At 35.9% G+C, this 26,317-nt stretch overlaps 1 protein-coding gene across 1 annotated transcript; it reads right to left on the bottom strand.

The window, feature by feature from the left end:
* Window positions 1-12,346: 12,346 nt before the first annotated feature.
* nicn1 (nicolin 1) lies at window positions 12,347-22,443 on the bottom strand. Its single transcript, XM_084416792.1, has 7 exons — window positions 22,227-22,443; window positions 20,929-21,056; window positions 20,630-20,800; window positions 15,880-15,993; window positions 14,767-14,835; window positions 12,811-12,915; window positions 12,347-12,736 (listed from the first exon to the last, which is right to left on the bottom strand). The coding sequence occupies exons 2-7, from the start codon at window positions 21,052-21,054 to the stop codon at window positions 12,695-12,697; spliced, it is 627 nt and encodes a 208-aa protein (XP_084272918.1). The 5' UTR covers window positions 21,055-21,056; window positions 22,227-22,443; the 3' UTR covers window positions 12,347-12,694.
* Window positions 22,444-26,317: the final 3,874 nt, after the last annotated feature.

The following is a 26,317-nucleotide window of genomic DNA, read 5'->3' as shown; positions in this document are numbered from 1 at the left end:
AAATAGGGTGAAAAGGAGGAAAATACAAAAGAGCGTGTGCGAAGGGGAAAAGACAAAGAGGATGAAGACGACGTAAAAGAGACAAAGAATGAATGCATATTTAGCACTATATGCATCACACAATTGCCAAATGTGAAAAAAAAAAAAAAAATTGGCAGTTGTACTCCAGTGCATTTTACCATGAAAAGATCCTCTTAAACGAATAGACCTGGGAGTAAATCAGTGTATATATATATATATATATATATATATATATATATATATATATATATATATATATATATATATATATATATATATATGCTGGATGTGGAGGTCCTGGGCTGGTGTGGTTACGCCTGCCCATACCATAACCCCACCGCCACCATGGGCCACTCAATCCACAACGTTGACATCAGCAAACGACTCACCCACACAACGCCATACACGCTGTCTGCCATCTGCCCTGCCAGACGCCATCGAATGTGAGCATTTGCCCACTCAAGTCGGTTACAACAATGAACTGCAGTCAGGTCGAGACCCCGATGAGGACGACGAGCATGCAGATGAGCTTCCCTAAGACGGTTTCTGACAGAAATTCTTTGGTTATGCAAACCGATTGTTGCAGCAGCTGTCCAGGTGGCTGGTCTCAGACGATCTTGGAGGTGAAGATGCTGGATGTGGAGGTCCTGGGCTGGTGTGGTTACACGTGGTCTGCAGTTGTGAGGCCGGTTGGATGTACTGCCAAATTCTCTGAAACGCCTTTGGCCGTCTCGGCTTATGGTAGAGAAATTAACATTCAATTCACGGGCAACAGCTCTGGTGGACATTCCTGCAGTCAGCATGCCAACTGCACGCTCCCTCAAAACTTGCGACATCTGTGGCATTGTGCTGTGTGATAAAACTGCACATTTTAGAGTGGCCTTTTATTGTGGCTAGCCTAAGGCACACCTGTGCAATAATCATGCTATCTAATCAGCATCTTGATATGCCACACCTGTGAGGTTGATGGATTATCTCGGCAAAGGAGAAGTGCTCACTAACACAGATTTAGACAGATTTGTGAACAATATTTGAGAGAAATAGGCCTTTTGTGTACATAGAAAATGTTTTAGATCTTTGAGTATATATAAACAAGTCCCTATATATATATATATAGTACAGGCCAACAGTTTGGAAACATTACTATTTTTAATGTTTTTGAAAGAAGTTTCTTCTGCTCATCAAGCCTGCATTTATTTGATCAAAATAATTGATGAATTTTCAGGATCATTAGTCCAGTCTATCACATGATCCTTTAGAAATCATTCTAATATGATGATTCATTATCAAAGTTGGAAACAGTTCTACTGCTTAATATTTATTCATAACCTGTGATACTTTTTTAGGATACTTTGATGAATAAAAAGTAAAAAAAAAGAATAAAAAAAAAGATAGAAGCAAATGTTTTAAAAAGAGAAATCTTTTGTAACAACAATATACACTACTGGTCAGTAATTTGGGGGTCAGTAATTTTTTTTCTTTCTTTTTTTTTAAAAATAAATCAATACTTTTATTCAGCAAGGATGTGTTAAATTGATAAAAAGTGATAGTAAAGAAGATTTATATTATTAGAAAATATGTTTTTAATATTTTAAATAAATGCAGTTCTTTTTAACCTTTTATTCATCAAATATATTAGGCAGCAGAACTGTTTCCAACACTCATAATAAATCAGAATATTAGAATGATTTCTAAAGGATCATGTGATAGACTGGATGTCACATGTGACACTGAAGACTGGAGTAATGATCCTGAAAATTCAGCTTTGCATCACAGAAATAAATGATAATTTAAAGTATAATAAATTGAAAACCCATTATTTTAAATTGTTAAAATATATCACAATATAACTTTTTTTTTTTTTTTCTGTATTTTTGATCAAATAAATGCAGGCTTGATGAGCAGAAGAAACTTCTTTCAAAAACATTAAAAATAGTAATGTTTCCAAACTTTTGGCCTGTACTGTATATATATATATATATATATATATATATATATATATATATAAACAAGTCCCTATATATACTGTATATATATACCAAGTGCAGAACTGCTATCTGTGACGACTGGCAATCACTGTTATTTTTCCACCATTCGCAATGACAATCAAAAATTTATGACGGCAAAATGCAGATGAGGGATGCTTATGGGCCTGATTAATGCCGCTTTGGCTTGTTGATGTCTCTTGCTAAAGCATTCTTGATGGTGAAGTTTCTCACTGTAATTTGCTTTATGGTAATAAAGAGCCAGCGTGATGATGTGCCATCTAAATAGATGCATGAATTAAGCGAAGAGCACTTATATCTCATAAACTTTCCCCATTATCCTGTAGTGAAATGGGAATTGATGGAGGCATTAGGGCAGATGGCTTAAAGCACACAACCCCGACCATACAATTCAGACTGAATACTGGCCTATAACCAATGCGAATCCAAATTTTATTGAGTGTGTTTTCACAAGTACATATAGCTACTAATTGAAGGACTGATAATCTTAATTCCTTGCTCAGCTACTATTGCAGATCTCTGTCCACTAGAATGTGTATTGGGAATTATGGACGTTGCAAATTCTGACAAGCCAAACTGCTATTTATGTTGTGGAAAAACTGGGATGCAGCAAAAAGGTTGCCAGTTTCTAATAGCTCCACAAAGACAGGGACTCCCGATCTGGACGTGGTTTGCTCTGAGAGAAACACTTGTGAGTGGTGACTAATTCATTATTGTAATTGGCTACAGCATGACCAGTCCATCTATGTTCTGGTTGAAAAACAAAGCTCCTGCATGATAATGTGGGAGATTCGAGAACCGCACCAGCTCTAGAGGATCTCTCGGTTCCTAAAATAAAGCTGTGGTAAGACAAACACAATTCCATCCACAGAACTAAGTCAATATATGAATCAATACTCAGTGTGCTGTTGGTTTTTATATGATACCTGGGTTAAATTATATGATGGACCTTGGTTGGACACTCTATTGTATCTCATAGAATCGGATCTAATGATCACCACATCATTTAACGTTCAGGATCTCACCTTTGACTTATTACAGGGACAATCTCTCGGAGTAACCTATGGTTAAAGCTGCAATAAGTGATTTTTTGGGGGATAAATATCACATAAAATGTCCCTTGGCTGACGGAGAACTACAGAACCCAAACCTGAGAAATAACACTTGTTTTTGCAACAGTCCTAGACTGTTTTGTAAACAAAAGAAATAATCTGCCCGTGAACTGGGTGTGTTAGCCAATCAGATCACTTGGAAGTGGCTCTCTGCCAATGGAGTGATTGTTTGATGGACCAATGGAAAACAGGGGATTGTTACTGAAATCTGTCATTAGTTTTACTACTTTTTATGCCAGTTGTGGTGCCAAAATTGCTTAGAGCAATGTTTGTAAAAGGTTGACATTCTGTAGAAATGTCTCCTTTTGTGTTCAAAGACCAGAAGAAAATCATTCAGGTTTGGAATGATATGAGGGCAAGTCAAACAACTGTGGGAGAAATTAAGCTTTTCGAAACTTTGAATAAATTGAACCGATTGTTTTGCATAGTGATTCACTGTTTCGAAGTGCTCGTTACTGCACACGCTGGTGAAGCCTGCTAATCAAAACGTGTGTTAATGAAACGAAAACACCTTACAAGGCAATTGCAAATGTTTCATTGAAGGTGTAATCTAATAAATGCAATCAACAAATCATCTAATACCATTTAATATGAAGTGATACTTTATTAAATTGTAGGGCTTGTTTTATGGAGAGCTTGGTTAATCAGGCCATTATAATCAGAGATTATAAAATAAGGCCCTGTTTATATTAAGATTTGGTCGATCGGATCACAAGTAGACGAGGGAGACCAACGCATTCTCATCCTAGGGCGTCATATACTGACGCTTTTGACATTTCGTCTACATCGAACGCACATGGCACCCTTTAGCGTCAATATGACACGCACAGAGCTTTGTTCAGTTATGGGTAGGTTTAGGTCTGGGGTAGGGTTAGGGTTAGACCACTAGGAGGCGCCTTCTGGCCCATATCTATCTGCGTCTCATATTGACGCTAAAGGGTGCCATGTGCATTCGATGTAGACGAAATGTCAAAAGCGTCAGTATATGACGCCTTGGGATGAGAACGGGCTGGGGAGACACATTCCTGTTTACACCTGGTGTTTTAATCCATCTCTTTTGTCCAGTCAACCACTCTTTAATTGTACAAAATGTGTCAAAACCCTTTTTTTTTTTAACCATAGACACAGGCTCATGGGTTCACAGAGATCATCGCCCTCTAGCGGCGAACAATTGAAATTTCAAAACATTTCGAAATGGTTATGCCATAACAAAGCCTCCATTACTGAAACCAGATGACTTAGGGCCCGTCCACACGGAGACGCGTTTCGCTGTATACGTATACATTTTTTATCGTATTGGCGTTTCGTCCACACGGATCCGGCGTTTTGGGAGACTGAAACCGCTATTTTTTGAAACCGGGTCCCAAAGTGGATAAATCTGAAAACGACACCCTTGCGGTTTCGTGTGTACAGCCAATCCGTATATTTTGTGAAACGATGATGTCATCACATCACGTGTCGTCTGTGTCACGAGTAACAGCAACAACAATAATGGCGGACTTATATGATTGTATTCGTGCTGCAGAAGCTACTAAGCCTACTAGCTTTATTACAGCAAAATCTATTGCTTCTCTGCAACTGTAATGAGCAAAAAGCGATAATCTTTGTCTTCTTCTTCTTGGTTCGTATACAGCGCGCAAGGTTATGCGCATGCTCAAAGTCTTCTTCTCCGTGTATAGTGTATCTCTGTGGCAGAATTACAGCGGCCCATACTGGTCTGGCATATATACTACACCGGTTTCAGTCGGTTTCAGTGGTTTCGTGTGTACGCAGATATTTCTTGAGACGACGCCGTGTTTACGGAATTTTTTTTTAGAACGAGAAAAAAAAAAAATCGGATCGGGAACGCACCGGCTTCGTGTGGACGTGGCCTTAGGCAGTTTGATACGTGCTCCGAATCCCTGGTTCAAAACAAAAGGTTTAGAAGCTTCACAATGCGCTTGGAAATATAGTAACACGTTTAATTAGTAACAATATAGTGCTAGTTGAAATTCATTTTGAAGATTTCAAAGAGATTAAAGATGAATTAATTGTAAAAATGTGAAAGAATTTAAACTCACATGAGCACAGGATCCTAAAAGATCCAAAGTTGAAAATTTGATGGAGCCAGACATTACTAAGTGTTAAATAAGATCTGAGGGTAAAAGATTTGTCTGAGCTGCTTGAATTGAATGAGTCAGGTCTTTTTAACAGGGTGCAAATGGATTGCTTTGTTCTCACAAAGTGTCCAACCCCTTGCCGTTTAGACGCTCCCTGTTGGGAAATAACTACTTGGTACAACCACAACAACTGTCATGATGCTTGAGGCGTGTGCTCAGGTCCATTACGCATAATGGACATCAACTGGCGGTGAACATTTTGCATGCTACTGCTTTTCCAAGGCATTTCTCTTACCCTTTAAATTCAGACAACAACAATGGATTTTTGTTTGAGAGCAAACCAAGTGTGAACTAAATACTGGTCAAAGGCCTCACACTTTTCCACTTATTAACAGACCTGATGGGTTTGGCGAGGAAGATAATTGCTTCATTTTCAGAAGAAGTTTCTCTTTAATGCAGAAACTAATTGTTTCTTCACAGTTAATCTGTCGTCCTGAGAAGCGCGATTGCACAAGTCATGTCAATATTGAATTCAAATAACCAGTTGTCAGCAGAGTCCAGACAAATCTTCTGTCAGTAGAGTACAAGTCTCTCAATAATTCGGTTTCAATTAAAATCTCATTCAGGATAATGTTCTGCTTCTCAGTGACGGATAGTTATCCTCTGGCCAACCTCTGAAATGGATAAAATGCCAATTAAGACCTATTGTAAAGGACACCCTATCAATTCCTTTTCAAATGACTTGTACAGTGCCACAAACTATACGTGTTAATTCACACCTAAGGGTATTAGCAACAGGAAAGACATGATTAAATTTTTCCATTTCTTTGTTCGGTTATATATAGTTCCACATGTATTTGACATCTTTCAATATACATGTCACTTTTCGGTGTATTCCTCAGAGAAGGCTATCAAATATAACACAGAAGAACAACTTTTATGGAGTTTTGTTGTCATTTTTGGAAATTAACTTGTGTAGCCTATATAGAAACTATAAAGAGGAACTTAAAGTCGGCATGAAATCAAATTTGACAAATCTTCTTTTTATATGTAATATTGTAGTGTTTATTATAAATGATTTATCTGTGCACTTCATTTTTTTAAATTTGTTATGTACCCTTATAATCTTTAGGAACCTGGGTGTGCTCTTTGATACCAATCTTTCATTTGAAAGTCACGTGTCTAGTATTTGTAAAACTGCATTTTTCCATCTTAAAAATATATCTAAATTACGCCATATGCTCTCATTGACAAATGCGGAACAATTAGTTCATGCGTTCATGACCTCAAGGCTAGATTATTGTAATGCTCTACTGGGTGGTTGCCCTGCACGCTTAATAAACAAACTACAGCTAGTTCAAAACGCAGCAGCTCGAGTTCTTACCAGAACCAGGAAGTATGACCATATTAGCCCAGTTCTGTCAAAACTGCATTGGCTCCCTATTAAACATCGCATAAATTTTAAAATATTGCTGATTACTTACAAAGCACTAGTACTTGAGCGAGCTCTTAACGCACTATAGTCCGTCACGTCTATTGCGATCTCAAAATTCCGGCCAGTTACTAATACCTAGAATATCAAAATCGACTGCTGGGCGCTGGCGGTAGATCCTTTTCCTATTTAGCACCAAAACTCTGGAACAGTCTTCCTACCATTGTCCAGGAAGCAGACACACTCTGTCAGTTCAAAGCTAGATTAAAGACACATCTCTTTGACCTAGCATTCACATAATACATTATAGACTTCTATAATTTAATGTTAGGCTGCATAGATTAGGTCAGCCGGAACCGGGAACACTTCCCATAAATCCTGATGTACTCGTTACATCATGAGAAGAATGGCATCTACGCTAATTTTAGTGTCTGTGTTTATCCCGAGATTTTCCTGCAGCCTGCCGGATCCAGGCCGTATCCAGATCTGACGAAGGACCTTCACCTGGACCGATGACAACGCAGTGCTGAAGTGCCAACTAGTCTCTCCCTATGGAGGATCCCTCTACCACTATACAGATAAGGCGTTGTCGGGAAAATCCGTTTCGCGTTCCTACCCCAAAGCAACAAAATAAAATAAAATTCTTTATCAAAATTTAAAAGGAAAGACAAGTACTTTGTTTAGGCTTGGCTTGTAGGGAATTCCAAACCTCCGTATTTTCAAATGCGCATAACTATAGAACCCATTCTAAATGCGCATGTGAACGCCATCAGCGTTTCTCACAGGTTCGCGTTTAAAGTCTGTGTAGAGAGAATGGTGTCGTCTTAGCGGCCCCTAATTTAATAACAAATGATCGTTGCGACGGAAGCAAATCAATCAAAACTAACTTTAGATGGAAAATAACTTAACTCTGCTATAAAGCCAAAACAATCTCTGTTACCTTAAATTATACGCTTATCTCTGTGAAGCTGCTTTGAAACAATCTACGTTGTTAAAAGCGCTATATAAATGAAGATGACTTGACTTGACTTTAATCAAATACATTACCCTTCCCTCCCCCCTCGAAACGACCTCTCTTCTCTTTCGGTCACGTGCCATTCGCCATGGGTGCGGTGCAAAGGTGCGGCCAGAGCCGATGAGGGTGCGGCTAAGATAAATAACTAGATTTAGGCCCTGTTTACACGAGAACTCTCGCGGGTGGAAATGTAAAAATATTTTAGCAGATGTGCCTTTCGTTTAGACGGCGACGAAGTGTTTGGGGCTTAAAAACGAAAAAAAAGTGAAACCACCCTTCAGAGTGGAAAACGTAAAAAAATTTCCCGTCTAAAAGGTAAAAACGCAAAAGTCTGCTAGACAGTGAAGGCACCGATCTGCTCACGGTTGGATCTCTCACATTGCCACCTAGCTGCCTGGAGTGCATACTACATCGAATTTCACACACTTTTGTGTCACCATATGCATGCAGATTTCCCCCCCATAACGCTCGTCTAAACGCAGAATAAAAAGTGATAACGCAACGCCACTTTTGCGTTTTTTCTTCAGATTGTTTCCGTGTAAACATAGCCTTAGATAAGATAGATAGCCTACCATTCGGACACGACGAGATGCTCTCGAGGGTGAACTTGACCGATAACTTGACTTGACTCATCTTGGTTCGCGGGAGGCTCATATAAATATGGGCTTATTCCTGCCTGAAAATTTAGCTGCTCGTCCTCGTTCTCGTCGCCGGGCTCCTCAATAAAAAATCCTTCATGGGAGGGTAACGGTGGGGAGTCCGGTGGAGAGAAATCCTCCACAACTGAATGTAAACTGGCATTCAAATCTGCCTCCATTTTGTTTGCAACGCCCAACCTCCAACGATCCAATCAATTCCCGAAGGACGAAATCAAGCCCCGCCCTACATTTTTTTTTTTTTTTTTCAGAAGCCGTTTCACTCGGATATACGTCACAACAAGGAAAAAATGACAATCTCAACTTCCATTTCATGCCGACTTTAAGATTTAAGAAGGGAACTGGTGTAAGTTATTGTCCATCTGCAATTTTAGTATTTTGTATCAGCAATTTAACAGAATACAGTTGATTTGTGAAGTTTCTTCTCCCTTTGTGGGCTGAAATCTTTTTTATTTCAGACATTCACTTGAGACTCAAAAGACTTAAAGTGCCCATTTGGTTACCAAAATGACATATAAAAAAATAAAAAATAAAATCCTTGAAAAAAAGAAAGAAAACGTCATGCCTTAAAGTATAGCTTGAATGTAACTCTACACCCTTGCTTCATTTAGTAAGCGCTGTTTTATGAATATGCAAATTAGCCCCGCCTCCACTCACTCGCACCAGCTCAGAGATCCACTCGTTGACTATCACACGTTGGTTACAAGGTAGTTTGTGACATCAGAAACACCAGCGATTTCAAACCGTGTTTTTGATTCACTCCAGTTTTAAGGAGAAAATACTCAGCAATGGTGTTGACTTATGCATTTGCACATGGTTTATCTAAAACACTTAAAAACACCACATAGACATAAACAACATTAAAAGCTTGATTTTCACCACAGGGGGACTTTAAATGAGAGCTAAATGCATTTGAAACTTGAGATTTGCTAATGCTATCTGAAAAATCTGATCTTCTGCCTGCAGTAAATGTCCATGTTTGCATGAAGTTATGTTGTATGTCAACTCTAATGTTGTACTAATAAAGATTTTAAGGGAATATAATGGTTCAGTAGGTTCCTGGTGCATTTAAGGCATGATGCCAATTCACAGCAGGGGAGGAAAATCCACCCCCCAGTTTGTAAAAGAACAAACACACTGACAGTATACTTACAATCGAGCAATTGCCCCATAGACTTCCATTTTAAGTAGCAATGAGTCGAAATTATTTTCGGTGGTAATTGACATTCTGCCTACAATGCTGTCGATACTGCTTAACCTGTAAAGAGCTTCACTTGTATTGAACCCAGTACACCCTTTAACCTAATGTGTTGAGTAATGGGTCTTGCCTGTGTTTTGTGTGAAATAAAATCCATTCATTACCACTAAACTAACAGGTGGTATTTAGTTGATTTTACCAGTCTATCAATGTAGGCCGTCTTGTTTCTGTCAGTATTTCTTTGCTAAGTGTGTTTAGCTACTGCCATCTATTGGAGACACAATAAAATGACACACACACACAAAAAAAAAACAAAAAAAAAAACATGCAAAATATACTTTGAACAATGTACTCATTTTTGTAATAAATATTGAGAACATTTTTAAGCTGTGAAATCAGTGAAATGTACCTTATGAATTGAGTAAATGTAAAACATTGAAGTGGATCTGAATAGTACTAGTATCATGACAAATAAAACTCAGATACAAGTCACAGTAACTCAAATATGTATGTTAGCCAATTTAAAAACAATATTGAGAAATAATGTGAAATTGTTTCATTTGAAGCCATCTTAAAAATAGCAGCTAACTGTTAGATAGCAATACCGGTGCTAACTGCTAACATTAACCACAAAAGTTTACACACAACTGAAATGTTAATCGTTGTTTTACAATTTGTTTATCTAAAAGCTTATGCTTAAATACTTGAAATTACAATGAAAATATATATATTTTACCCACTTGGATTGCTTGAGTGAGTAGGTTTTGCCCAAACTGTTAACTGTCAATGTTACAGCTGTAGTGTAAACAACATGGATCAAGTGTGGGTGTTAACCGGAACTGAGTAATGCGTTATTGACTATTTTTTGGGAACTAATTAAAATCTCCATTATCTCTAAACTAGAAGGCGACATTTTGGTGTTAATAATGCATCAATGTAGGCGTTTTTACGTCAGTGGTATTTTACGTGTTTATCTACCGCCATCTATTGGAGACACAAGCAGATGAGCCGTGCAAATCACGGTAAGGAAACCGGATAAACTTGATGTGTTTAGAAAAGGTTATTAATAATTAAATGCATACAGCCTAAAATTCCAGAGTTATTTTAGACTATATGTATTTTAACATGTGTAGATCACACTGCAGATAATAAAGCATACAACGGGGATATAGGCACACCTTTAGAAATATGTGTTTTTCACTAGCCTACTCACATAGTGTATGATTGCAGGACAAAAATAAAAATAAAATCATGTTTTGTTTATAGATCTTATAAATGTAGTATGAGGTGGTGAGGCGGGCCTTTTACCACACAGACAAAACCAGCATGGGGCAATAGACATGCAGTATTGATACAAATACTTTAGCAAAAATTATGTTTTTAATAACTTCAGCAAAGTTTGAACTATTTTCAGTTTATTTTAATAAATAAATGAAATCATTTTTGTTCAATACTGTCATTAAAATGTGTTTATTATAAAATACGATTCTGAAAGCAGTGAATAAGATCCCATAATAATTTAATATAGCTTTACAGTAGTAACACAATGTCATATTTTTAAATATGATTATCTCTAAGGTGGACATCCAACATAATATATGATATTTACCATCTGAATCTAACCATGTCATGGCAACAAATGGAAAAGTCAGCCAGGTGTTCATTATCATGTTAATTATTGTGCTTTTCGCCTCAAATACTATATTTTACACATTCTTCCGGTATTGAAAAACTGTTGCATTACCTTGAACCAAACTGAAAATCATTAACAAGACCTTTGCCTCAAAATATAATAAATTTTATTGATTCTCATTTGCTACATAAATCTACAACATTTAAAAAAAAACATTAAATATTAGATCAAATTAGCGCAGAATCAACTTAGCGTTGTCCGTGATCACGTTAAGGATCAGAACAATTTCCACGTGCATCTTCAAAAGTGCTGAGCTGAATTTTTGTGCCATCTAGTGGTTTAAAAGAGAATAAAGACGAATGCGCCTTTAGCCCCGTGTGCCCTATGACTTAAAGTGACACATAATGATGTGAGTTAACTTACGAATATCAGCCATCAGTGTCTGCACAAAGAAAAACTTTTAGACTTGACTTTGCGGGGACGGCGTCGCGGAGCTCCATTTGCAGGCTAATGTTGCGTAGACGATGTGCGCGAGATGCCAGCAGAGACAGATGGAGGCTCCTCTTGGACACCGACCATTGATTTCCAATGATTAGCATTAGGAAGCAGCGCTGCTCTTGATTACTGCCTGGCAACCATGAACATGTCCATTGAGTTTTAATTAACACAAAGTGAGATGCATTTCATTAAAAAAAAAACAAAGATGTCAAAATATAGTCCGGCAAGAGCGATTAGCTTTAAAATCTCACCATGAAGATTATCTTTAATTTGGCATTATGTGGTAGATAATTCCTTTAGGCAGAAGTAGCGGACAATTTTTCTAATTCTGTACTGAAAATATGACAATAAATGGTAACACTTTATTTTACAGTGCCCTTGTTACATATGTTACATGTACTTACCATAGTAATAACAGTAAATTATGCATAATTACATGCAACTAACCCTCAACCAAACCCTAATCCGAACCCTAACCCTATAGTAAGTACGTTCATTAATATTACTCAGTACTTAAATATATAATTACACTGTAACAATGACACCTCAAAATAAAGCGCAACCCAATAAATCTTCAGACTGAAGCCTAATGTAACAGTGCATCAATGTAATTACATACTTCGATAAATTAATATTATTTACAAACGACAGCGTCTAAGATGAATGAGAAACATTTGCAGTCTACGCATGGATGACTATTTTTATTGAATGTGAATCACAAATGTGTAAATAAATACATAAGTAATCTTAATCATTTGCATGTCAACTTAATATACAAGCTCCCCACAACTTTTGACCAAATAAATTTTCCAGTCATGCATGTTACACATAACACTGTGCTGTTTATAGTCATTCATGCAGTTTATGAGATGCATATACATCAAAGTTTCATGTAAGTTAAATAAATAAATAAATATGTACAGTATGAATAATTCCAATACTGAATAAAACAATCCCAGTGCAAGTGGTTTCATCTCAGGAAATGAAACCGATGATAAGTGTGGTTCAGTTTTCAGCACTCCCGTTATGTGTACGACAGTAATTTGACGTCATAAGAGCCTTCCACCTGAAAATGGAATTAACATGTTAATTCAGTACAAAAGAAAGATAATGGTACAGGTAGACGACAGCGTAACTCACGTCGAAGCGTCCGATGGAAGCCGCAGTCTGGCTCGCCTGCATGATCTCAGTGAGCGCCCACATCTGCTGAATGCTGGAGGACACCGTCTCTGGATCAGGAAGTCCCTGAGCAACACACACACACACACACACACACACACACACACATTATTAAAGGTATAATGCACCAGACACCTGACGTCGTTTCAAACGTTTCACATTTTTGCTTATGTAGAACACAAACGAGGAAAATAAACCAAAATAAACCAATTTAATAAATAAAAAAAGGGAAAATTCTTGGTATTTGAGGAGTGCAGTCGCAGATTCAGTTTTGACCAGCAAGTGGCAGTAAAGTACTGCCATAGAGAGGAGAATAATTATTATTGTAAGAATTAATATATAGATAGATGTATATATAAAGAGTGTAAATCACTCATTTTCACACAAAAAACAGATCTCTTGCATTTAATGTTTTAGAGTCTTGGTCTAAATGGTGATTTTGTTATTGGTGGTAGACGAATATGGGTTTTTAAAGAGGACCTATTATGCCCTCTTGTTTTTTGGGCTCTAGAATATGTTTTCATGCTTGAATGTTCATTATTTTTTCACATATTCTCCATTGTTGCAGCTCCTCTCTTCCCAGTCTGTCAGTAACGCTCTGGGCTGTGTTTCCCGAAAGCATCGTTAGCCAACTATGTTCGCAAGTTCCGTCGTTATCAGCATAGTTCAACGAGTCGGTGTTTCCTGAAACCATCGTTCTAACGAACATTCGACAAACAGCATCGCAAAGTTGTGTGTTTGGAACGACAGCTCTTGAGCTGTGGTTAGAAGCAGAGTTTCTTGTTTTCATGACATGTGGACTTAATAAATCCTTATCTTGAGCAAAATAAGCAAGCTGACATTCAGTACAATATCTTTTATTTAGAATACATACAAATGTCATTTAAGTTGAGATTTAAAGCACCGTTTTTGAAGAGTGCGCATGTGCGAACGTGGTCTAGTACGTAAGAACGAGCCTATGATTGAATCTGGAACGTGGTTGAACGACCACTTTGCGACAATACGGTTTCGGGAAACAGTCGTGACTAGCTAGTTGATTTCTTCAACGATGCATTGTACTATTGTAGTTAAGCAGCGACTTGCGCCGTTGTACGGGAAACACACCCCTGTTTAGTTTCTGTCTCTATGAAGCCCCTCCTTCTGAAAATCATAATGTGCTCTGATTGGTCGGCTGGATCAGTGTGTTGTGATTGGTCAACCGCTTCAAAGGTGTTTGAAAACTCTCAATTCAGCATATGAATTGTTTAAATGAGGAATATTGTGACGTGTTCATTCCCAGAAGAAAACTCAAGACTACAATGAAGGCATTTCAAGGACTTCAGAACCAGTGACACTGACATAGAGAATAACTCCCGCTGGAGGGACTTTGTAACTTTGCAGACATTGTCATGCTCAAACAGCAACATTTTACACTAAAGAAAGTTGAACATGTAAAAAAGCATAATGGAATACTAGAGGCAAATCCACAAATTATGAATTATGATTACTTCCTCTGCTTCTCAGGTGGTGAAACTGTTTAAATAAACATTAAGTTAAGCCTTCATTGATAAAGCTATAGAGACACTTTCAAACCATCAAACAAGCATTTTACATTTCTAATGCAAATGACAAATAAATGGGGACTGGGAGTTGTGACACGTCCACAATGCTCAGCGATTGAAAAACGACAACCTGAGAGTTTCATGCATTTCCGTAATTATATTTTCGTTCTGTTCTTAAGCAAAATTGTTAATTAACACCTCAGAGCTGCATAAATACAAAGAAACTACAGAGATGCTTGTGTGCTGTTAAATGAAATGGCATTGGCAGTCTTTAAAGGGAGCATTGTATATGCTGTTAAACAACAAGATTTTCAATATTCATTAGATGACAACTGTTGTGCATTATACATCAAATTACAAGACACACAATACTCACATTCAAATCAAGAGGCTCCTCTACAGGTGTGAGAGTGGATAACCAGGCAGGAACATCTCGCTCCGAGTCCTGGACAGACGAAAACAACACAACCACTGAACAAGGTTTGGTAAAATACTGCCAAACCAAGCAAAAAAAAACAAAAAAACAACAACAAGTAAACCAAAAACAAATAAAAAAATGGATTTGGGTACTGGAAAGACAAAAATAACACATGGACCGAGCAACTCTGTAAACAAAACAAAAAGCCAAGCAGTAAAATAAATAAATGAATATATAAATAAAACTCCAAACATACACAAATACAAAATTAAACAAAACCAAGCAGGAACATATTGTCCACTGATGACGTTTTGGTAAAATACAGCTTCATAAAAAAATAAATAATAATAATAATAATAATAATAATACAAAAAAGCAAACAACAACGTCAAAAACAAAGCTAAACAAATCCAGCCAGGGACATCTAGCTATTGAGTCCTGGACAGACAAAAACAAAACAAAAAATACACAAACAAACCAAAAACCAAGCAAAAAAAAAACAAAAAAACAACAACAACAACCTCCAAACAAAAACAGAAAAGCAAACAAAATAAAAACGAACTGTCCAGAAGAAAAAGAGAGAGAAAAAAAAAAAACTGAACAACTATGTAGGTTTTGTTTTAAATTAAAAGGTTTTGATTGAAACTAAATACAAAAAAATACAAAAATAAATAAATACAAACAGAAAAGCAAACTAGATCAAAAACAAACTTCAAACAAACCAAAACCAAAGCATAACAAAGCAAAACAAACAAACAAACAAAACAAAAGCACAACAAAAGCATATAAAACAAACTCCAAACAAACGTACAAAAGCAACAACAACAAAAAACAACACCAAACAAATGAAAAAAAAAAATGTAAAAAAAAAAAAAAAAAAAATTGTATTGTACTGTTCAAGGAAAGGTAGTTAATGTTATGTAATGTTACATCTACATACGACTTGTTTCGGCTCGAGGTTTTCAAAGGGTGGTAAAGATCTGGGGGACTGTATGTGTATATATATATATATATATGTATATTAAGTGATTAATTATATGTCATAAATGTCCATTTATTCTACATAGTTACCTCTTTTGCACACGGGTAAATGTTAATTTCCTCAATGCTGAAACTGTGCCACACTGAGGAGGGCTGTCGCAAGATGAGTCTAACTGTCGTCACGTTATCAGGCTCCGTCAGCATCTGAGAAGACCCATATAGAGAAGAAAAGATCTCAGCGAGAAGTGACACAAAGTTGGGAGAGTTCTGGGTCTTTCATGCAGCTATCAAAGAAACAAAGGTTAAATTAAGAATGAACGTCGGAATTTAGACACTAAGGATGTGCGTTTTCCAAGCCTTAATTAACTAGACAGAATGAAAACCTGATAAAAGAGACAGTGTCATGTAGTAATCTGCAAAACTGTGTCACTTTTTTTATAAGTTACTTATGCAGAGGAGTAAACCAAGGCTGCAAAGACTGGCAAGTTATCTGCTTGTTTTCTCAGAGATTTAAAGAGATTTTGAAGGCCGTCTCCAGAGAAACCATGCAAATGCCACACACCGCCACTCTTTACCTCTTTAAATCACTTGTGCTAGTTCACAACAAAGTGAATTTGCCATTATAAATCATGTAATTGTAATTATTACAAATAATGTTATTCCAAACCCATAAACAGCAAACACATACACACACACACACACACACACACACACACACACACACACACACACACACACACACACACAATATATATATTACCAGGGGTGCCATTAATTCTGACCACCACTGTGTATATATATATATATATATATATATATATATATATATATATGTATATGTATATAATTTTAGCTTTAGTAATTTTATGTGCTTTGTCTAATTTTTTAATATTTTTTAAAATGTTCTATCTTTCACTCAAGTGTTTTATATAATACTTATATTTTATTTCAGATTTATTTCAATCAACAAAAACGTTTTTTTTAAATATATATATATATATATATATATATATATATATGTATATATATATATATATATATATATATATATATAGTTTTAGTTTCAGCTAACATATATAAGCATAAACACATTATAAAATAGTTTATATTAGACTTATGTCTTCTCTATGGTCATTTTAGATACTTTAAATAGATGAAAAAAGCAGCAAGAGTTTTCTTGAAAAAAATAATCTAATCATCATAATTTTTGAGTGAACTAATCCTTTTACATTCACAGTAAGAATCCATAAGTGAAGACATGTCCTTGTAATTATAAAGACCCACAAGGACGTTGTTTTAAATATTTCTACCTTTCTTAATAAAGACTTATTTATCATTCCACTGCCAGCTGACAAAAAAAAAAGAAAATGGCTTATACAGATTATGGCAGATGGGGTGAGAGCTATGTGGCGTCCCAGGTGGGATTTTCAATGCAAATTTCATTTGATGACACTAAAGGTGTCCATACAGCGCAGAGCTTCGCGTCCAATCATCTGAGAGTTCACTCGAGGACTCGCATCTAATATCTTCATGTCTTTGAAACGGAGCTGAAAAGCGTCGAGGGAGCCTGATCTCAATACATTAAAGCAGTCATTACAGGCAACTCACAGATCAAAGACCGGGACATCAGATCCCCGGAGAGCCACAAATGGGCCAAATCACCGTGATGACAAACAAAATGTTCTCCGAGCTGCTGCGATTATGCTGGGATGGCTGACAAAACGGTTAGGGTTTTTTAATTGAAAAACTGAAGATATCCTGCGGACACAATTGCTGGTGTTGTCACAGAGGACATTATTAAAAAAGATTACAAATATCACATGTTTTGCCTGCTTGCAAAAGCAGTAATTATGGCATATACAGCTATTTGAAATAAGTAAATTGTCATACATGCACAATTTGAAGAATTCGTAATCTATAAAGGTGCGGTAACATTTACAGTTGTTCTGAAAATGTTGCGGGTAAAATTCAGTTATTTCAGTAGGAATCTGTGCATTTGGGAGTTTCGTATGAGAGCAAAAAAGTTCCTGATGCGGATTTCGCTCATGTTCATGTTGGTCACGAGAAAATATTTTGATGGTGTCGGTGTCATTTCGTATGACATTAACTCATAACTGTGAGAAATAAAGTCACATTGCGAGTTATAAAGGCAGAATTACAAAAAATAAAGTCAGAATTGCGAGATATAAAGATTGGGAGAAATAAACTCGTCATTGTGAGATATAGTCAGAATTGCGAGGAAATTAACTATAGTGAAAAATAAAGTCAGAAATTGCGAGAAATCAAGCGTAGCGTTAGTTCTGGCAGTTCACGTTTGTCAAGCTCGCATCAGCTGATCCACATCTACCTATAGGAATACGACACCTATCACTGTATACATATATAAGCTCCTTTAGTGTTATCAGCAGCTATCGCGTTCTCAGGAGCTAATTACCCTCCTACATCCCCAGCTCCTCCTCTCGCCCAGTCAGGATTTGACATTCTGATTCCCCTTGAATCAGAACAATTATCGAATATGTTGTACTTTTAAAATCTTGAATGAAATATATTTGCAATTTTCATGTTGGTTCTGTTCTGTTTACCCCAAGGGGGATTATTGCTGCTCTCCCCGCTCTTATCCATGCTAGGCTGCATGGATGCGCAGGGAGTTCTCGGCCAGAACGGAACCATTCCGCCAATCCAAACTGTATGCTAATTGTCAATCATATTTGACGGTAGTGGTCCTGACAGAAATAAACTTATTGTGAGAAATAAAGTCAGAATTGCGAGAAATAAACTATCGTGAGAAATAAACTCGTAATTGTGAGAAAAAGTCACATTACGAGAAATAAACGAACTGTTGTGAGAAATAAATTCGTAATTGTGAGAAAGTCACATTGCGAGATATAAAGTCAGATTGCGAGTCAGAATTGCGAGAAATAAAGTCAGAATTGTGAGAAATAGTCAGGATTGCGATAAGTAAACTTGCCATTGCGAGAAAGTCAGAATTGTGAGAAATATAGTCATTGCGAGAAATAAACTACCTGTTGTGAAAAATAAATTCGTAATTGTGAGAAATAGTCACACTGCGAGATATAAAGTCAGATTGCGAGTCAGAATTGCGAGAAATAGTCAGAATTGCGATAAATAAACTTGCCATTGCGAGAAAGTCAGAATTGTGAGAAATATAGTCATTACGAGAAAAAAACGAACTGTTGTGAAAAAAAAAATTCATAATTGTGAGAAATAGTCACATTGTGAGATATAAAGTCGGATTGCGAGTCAGAATTGCGAGAAATAGTTAGAATTGCGAGAAATAAACTTGCCATTGTGAGAAAGTAAGAATTGTGAGAAATATAGTCAGAATTGTGTGAAAAAGTCACATTGCGAGAAATAAACTAACTGTTGTTGAGAAATAAATTCGTAATTGTGAGAAATTGTCATATTGCGAGATATAAAGTCAGATTGCGAGTCAGAATTGTGAGAAATAGTCAGAATTGCGATAAATAAACTTGCCATTGCGAGAAAGTAAGAATTGTGAGAAATATAGTCAGAATTGTGAGAAAAAGTCACATTGCGAGAAATAAACTAACTGTTGTTGAGAAATAAATTCGTAATTGTGAGAAATAAATTCGTAATTGTGAGAAATAAATTCGTAATTGTGAGAAATTGTCATATTGCGAGATATAAAGTCAGATTGCGAGTCAGAATTGTGAGAAATAGTCAGAAATGCGATAAATAAACTTGCCATTGCGAGAAATAGTCATAATTGCGAGAAATAAACTCGCCATTGCGAGAAAGTCATAATTGCGAGATATAAAGTCAGATTGCTAGTCAGTATTGTCAGAAATAAAGTCAGAATTGCGATAAATTAACTATTGAGAGAAATAAAGTCAGAATTGCGAGAAATAGGTAGAATTGCGATAAATTAACTAACTATTGTGAGAAATAAAGTCAGAATTGCGAGAAATAAAGTCAGAATTGTGAGGTATATCTCCCAATCTGACTTTATTTCTCACAATAGTTAGTTAATTTATCGCAATTCTACCTATTTATCGCAATTCTGACTTTATTTCTCGCAATTCTGACTTTATTTCTCGCATTTCTGACTTTATTTCTTGCAATTCTGACTTTATTTCTCATAATTCTGACTTTATTTCTCGCAGTTCAGAGTTTCTCTCTTTATTGTGAGATAATCAACTCTGAATTGTGAGAAATAAAGTCAGAATTGCTAGATAAAAAGTCGCAATGACCTTATTTATCGTTTATTTCGTGGTGGAAAGAAGCTTCCATAATTTCGTGCACACAATAAGATAACCGGTAAACGTGTGGACGCAAGGAAGTTGACAACATCGATTTCTAGTTTTTAATCGATCTTCATTCTGATAACCCGAGATCTTTTAGCCTGTTCTGTTTCCTGTTGATGCGTGAACAAAACTCTCAGCTTTCAAATTCTGTCAATTTTATAACGAAACTCAAACAATAAAAGTCGTTTTGATCGCTCTTTATTGAGGCATGACAAATTGCTTTATGTATTTATATGTTTATAGGCTATACAATTATACTTTATTATTTTGAGTGTTGATTATTAAATAAATATGAATAAATACTGGATTATTCAATCAAATGTATTTTGAGTTTCGGTTTTCGGCTATAACTTAAATTTCGGTGTTTCGGAAAAACGAAATCTTTTCGGCGCATTGGTGGTGTAGTGGTTAAAGATCCAAAAGGTTGAAGGTTCAAACCCCCACAAAGGGACTTTTATTCTACAAAAGCAGAAGTTTAGCAGAATGTTCACGCTGCTCTTTTCCAAATTATGAATGTTTTGGTTTCGCATTCCCTCCCAGTGGCCTAGTCCTACCTGTTGTCTGTAGACAGAGAAATAGTCATGTGACCCGGCCTCAGCGTGTGGATTAGCCATGAGGCAGTAGTTTCTCAAACAAGTGACCCACTTAGCAGAACCCTCCTCTCTGCGCAGCAAACGGACCGTCAGATATGCGGTGTAGTAGTTCTTGAAAGAGATCTCCTGAATCTAGACACAAGCACAAAAAGGGATATACCTTGATGTCATAATAGATAGATATCGGGCATTGATAAACCCAAGCAGGTCAATCAATACCTGTAACCTTTCTGAAGTGATGTACTGTGAGGGACACTCACGTTCGCAGGCTCGGCGAGGGTGATGTCTGTTATGTAGACGCCAGGGCGAGATGAATCAGATACAGCGTCTCCAATCTGCAGCGCGACGGGTGACTTTATAGTGCAGCTCAAGGCTTCAGCGCTCATGACTGTGATGAGAAACTACAGCTCAACTTCACAAAGAGGCGGATCCGCGTTGTTGATCAAGAGCATTGTTATAAGTATATTGGTAACACTTTACAATAAGGTTCACTAGTTGAGAATGAACAATACTTCTTCAGCATTTATTAATCTTAGTTAATATTCATTTCAACATTTACTGATACGTTATTAAAATCAAAAGTGGTGTTTTTTATCATTCGTTGATGCTCTGTGAACTAACATGATGAACAGCTGTATTTTTATTAACTAATATGAACAAAGATTAATAAATACTGTAACAAATGTATTGCTCATTGTTAGTGCATGTTAGTTAATACATTAACTAATGAACCTCATTGTAAAGTGTTACCAATATATTTTAGAAAATATAAAATGAAAATCTAAATTTTTCATTGTATTCATTATATAGTTTTTCAAATGCTAATTTTATTGTCTTTAATATTTAAAATCATTTTATATTTAGTTATCTTGTGTTGTGTTGTGTTGTTATAGCAAAAACAACGACAATAAATAATAATGACAACATTAAATAACATTAAAATACATTTAAAATAGCATTAAATATATATATATTTTGTAATGAATTAATAAAAACGACATTCAAAAATAAAATCTAGCAGTTCAAACTAGTTTCTGCAACATATCTATATTTTAAAAAAATATTGTAGGTTATTTAATAGCTTTTCATTAATAATTTAAACTAAAACTATTAACACAGCAATTCATAAAACTACACAGCAACATGAATGCTAATGTAAGGTGTCTCCAATTTAGCTTTTGGTTATATACATATATGTATAGTATGTATGTGTGTGTGCGTGCGTGCGTGTGTGTCATGTAGTGTAAATCTTATTAATATAACATACAAAAAGCAATTACCATAAATTACACTTTATGAACCAATATTTAATTCCTAATATTTACGATCTTCAAGCATAAAAAAAAAACATATTCTTAATTGTTCTCTTTTTATTGTATTTATTGTTATTATTACTTTTTATTTAATGTCTAAGTTTTACCCTGGAGGACACAATAAACACAAGCAAATCCTATAACGGCGGGTGGCAGAAAGAAAGGCGCCTGTGGTGTTGTCTATGTAGGCGGCGCACTGGGGTTTGAAACACGGCCAGTATGCATCACTGCGGTAACGTACTTACTGTAATATATTCAGCTGTCTGACTCGCTCTTTGGACTAAAATTATCTTGTGTTGAATAGCCGAGACGTGCCCTTAAACGGTGCTGAAGCGCTTTAAAGCAGCAGCAGCGTCATTTCAGACTCATCTGTGCAGCAATCAGAAGCAGTTTAATGATGGTTTATGGCTTCAAGTGTTGATGGTTGCAGCTCCACATGTCTCTTCCGGTCCTTTGTGTGACGTGTGTCTCTTAAAGGGCCAGTGACTTTAAAGAAAACAAAGGGACCAGCCCAGCCCAGCACAGTCGGTAATTATAAATCACTTTGCATTACAGTGGTTTTGTTACATAGTGCTGGGCAACGATTAATCGCATCCAAAATAAAAGTCTGTGTTAACATAATATATGTGCGTGTACTGTGTAGGCTATATATATATATATATATATATTATTTTTTTGTATATATAAACACACATGCATGTATATATTTAAGAAAAATGTGTTACTTATATATACAATATTTGTATATAATATAAACAATGTATATATATGTATATTAATATGTATATATATACATGCATGTGTGTATATTTATATAAAATAATGATATAAAGTAGGCCTACATATATTATGTAAGCACAAACTTTTATTTTGGATGCGATTAATCACGATTAATCGTTGCCCAGTATAGTTATAACAATGGGAATCTGCTGTTTATTTCATTTATGGGAAGAATGCTTAAAATAAAAACTAGTAGTTCAAACAAGCTTCTGCAACATATCTATATTTTAAAATAGTGTGTTATTTAATAGCCTTTCGGCAATTATTCAAACTATAAAAAAAATAACTCAACAATGCATAAACTATACAGAGTCCCTTAAATGCTATAATAAGGTGCCACCAAATGTGCTTATTATTATTGTTATTCATATTTGCATACTTTAATCTGATGAGAATACAATCAATTTAAGTATAAAGATTATTATCAATGTTAATCACTTAATTTTCTTCCCCTCAAGCACGCTACATTTCTCTTAGCATATTAATGTTGCAGTTATGCATTATTGTTGAATCCAATGAGTTGAAGTAGTTCATCAAAAAGCCAGAGGCAATATGAATGGTAAAGAATGTAATAAATGTTGTGTTAAATCCCCTGTTTATGCCCCTGTCTTCGCTTGTTTGTGTTCGGCTCGATCACTGTCACCGGCAGAGGGCGCTGACGCTCTTCGGCTGAGAAGAACGCTGAGGTACAGTATGTACTTCTGAAGCTCTATACTCAAGACTCTCTGATTGGCTTTATCTCTTATATAAAACAGATTTCTGCTCCACCATCGTGTATATTGTTCGACATGCATGACATAACATGCTCTTTCTGTCAAAGTCATGATAATTAATGGTGCATAATTATTCATGAGATTCACACTAAAGCCATTGTTGATTTAATACCGGGCCCTGGAGAAAAAAACAAAACAAAACAAAAAAAAAAAGAAAAAAAAAGGAAAGGATTTCCTTGTATTGCAGAGTTACTATAGAAGGCTATTTTGTCATCAGATCTGTGACAGGCCTACACATTTTTATTAGTTATAATAAATTGTTTCTTATTATATTTTTGTATTGTTCATTTTATAATATTTTTATTATTATTAGGCTATGCCTGTAGTAGATAGGCTGCACTGTGGACTCACATCGGCAGAAAAAAAAAATCATCGTTTTTAATTTATTTATTAATAATCACAAACAAATAAATGTAAACAATTGACAGTCCTATTTATTTTTCTTCTTCTTTTTTATTATAATTCTAATTATTATTATTATTATTATTAACTAAATGCCAACACCCTCTAAAACACGCGCGCGCGCTCGTTACACTGGCACGCGCATCCTCATTGTGCAGAAATGAGTGAAAAAAAAAAAAACCTTCCCAGGTTCGCTTTGGGAATGGGAATTGGGAATACAATATTTCCCTCAGCTGTGCCGGGACTGGCCGAGAGGATCAGCTAGTATTTTAGTCGGAGAGTTTATTTATTTTATGGCAGTTGTGCGCAGTCGCGTTCACGCTTCTACAGTGTCACGCGCACGGTCCCGAGTATTATACACCCCCTCAGAGACGACTTACACGGTTCTCTCTGGCTGAAAAGCAAAGAAAAACACCTTCAAGGACAGCCCAGAGGAAAGGAAGACAACTCAGAGGGAAATGATTTATCATCAAACATGTTTCCAAATAAGCCACTGAAACTCACTCATCTCGAGCTGTGCTGACTAGGTCAGGCATTGATCATGTTCGGTAGGAGCTGTTTTGTTTTGTTTAGTATCCTTTCAACAATCTAAAATGTATCTTAAGCATTCACATCTGTCGGAGCCTTTGTCTAATTTAAAGCCACGATACAATTCTAACGAAATCGAAGAATGGACGGTGTGACGTCATATAAAACACAATCAGGCCAAAACGAACAAACGAAGTTTGTCTGGAGTTCATCCGAGCAGCATTTAGGTTTCATTTGTTAAAGGGTTAGTTCACCCAAAATTTAATTATCCCTTAATTTACTCCCCTTCAAGCCGTCCTATGACTTTCTTCTTTCAGCGGAACATTTTCTGAGTTATATTAATGTCCTGGCTCTTACAATTTATAATGGGAGTGAATGGTACCTTAGATTTTGAAGGCCAAAAAAGCGCATCATAAAAGTAATCCATACGTTACTGGAAGCCAGTGATTATAATTTATAAACTTATAAATATGGATATTTTTCTTACAAAAACGCATTGCTTCGCTTCAGAAGGCCTTTATTAACCCCCTGGAGTCCTTTGACGCATTTTTTTGGGCTTCAAAATCTATGGTACCGTTCACGTCCCCTCAAGTCGGAGTTGCGACTGGGAAACTGTTACTGTTATTAGCACTTCTGTTTGTCTGTGTCTCATTCAACTCAACTTTAAATTTCAAATTTAACTAGTGGTGCACTCAGTAGGCTACTATCCAACCGCTATTTGTGGACATGATGCTTCACATTATCTGTGCAAAATATGACTTTTTGTATGTGTTTGTATTCCGGAAGAGCAAGGACAACAAAGGTTTGCCATCTTAGTTTTTTGACCTGTGTGAACGCTGCATTTATCATCGCACTGAGAAGAAATCTGCTGAAATGGAAATGGTGAAATGGTGACTGAGCTTTCAGAAAATTACGAGTTTACTAGTTGTAATTATGAGTTCTCATACTCATAATTATGGTAATTACGACATGGCGTGAATGCACCAATACAACCATGAGTATTTTTCTAAGCGACTGGAGAAGAAGAATCCAGAATTTTCTTTCTCTGTTGGTGTATTTGATGTTATTTGATAAACACCATTATGAATATGGCTGTGTGGAAACAGTAATTGTTTGACTTACTTTTTTCTGACAACTGTAAAGTTACATAGCACTTTCTGTCTCTGTGATACAACTAATTATCTTTACATAAATTTTTTTAATGCAATTTTAGTTTTAATTAGCTTACATACTAGCTTAGCATACAGCTACCTGATTAGCCTGATAGCTTAGCTTATACACTAAGCATTTGAACTTACCCAACATGTTTTCACAGGAATCTGTATATCAGTGTTGAATGTCCAAATATTTCAGCTAATAAAAGAACAATGCATTTGATAGAGCTGCACAATTAATCGTGAAAAGTTGAATGCGATCTCGATTCAAACACCCACACGATCGGCTTTGTCTGTTAAATCTTTGACGAGTACGGTCACAGAAAACATTCAAATGATCACAGAAGTAGTTCAGATATAAACACTGATGTCTAAGGTAGAGATCAAAATAGTGAAAATGAATATTGTATCAATTACATCATTACTCCAGTAGGTGGCGACAAGTGACTGTTAAAAAAGGTGAATTTGTCATTGAATCATTCAAGAGATTCGTTCAAAATGCAGATTCTTTCAGCAACAAGTGAAGTCTTTATGAGTGAGTCATTGAATCATATATATATATATATATATATATATATACATATATAATTCAAATTAATGTTTTGTTTTAAATAGATGGCAACAATTAGCATTTTGTCATAAAATCTAGTAAATCACGTTATTTTGTTTAAGTTGTCTATTAAGAATCGTTGGAGAATC

The sequence above is a fragment of the Rutilus rutilus genome (genome assembly GCF_951802725.1).
Source record: "Rutilus rutilus genome assembly, chromosome: 8".
Taxonomy (NCBI): Eukaryota; Metazoa; Chordata; class Actinopteri; order Cypriniformes; family Leuciscidae; genus Rutilus; species Rutilus rutilus.
This window is presented reverse-complemented; position numbering and strand designations above follow the sequence as displayed.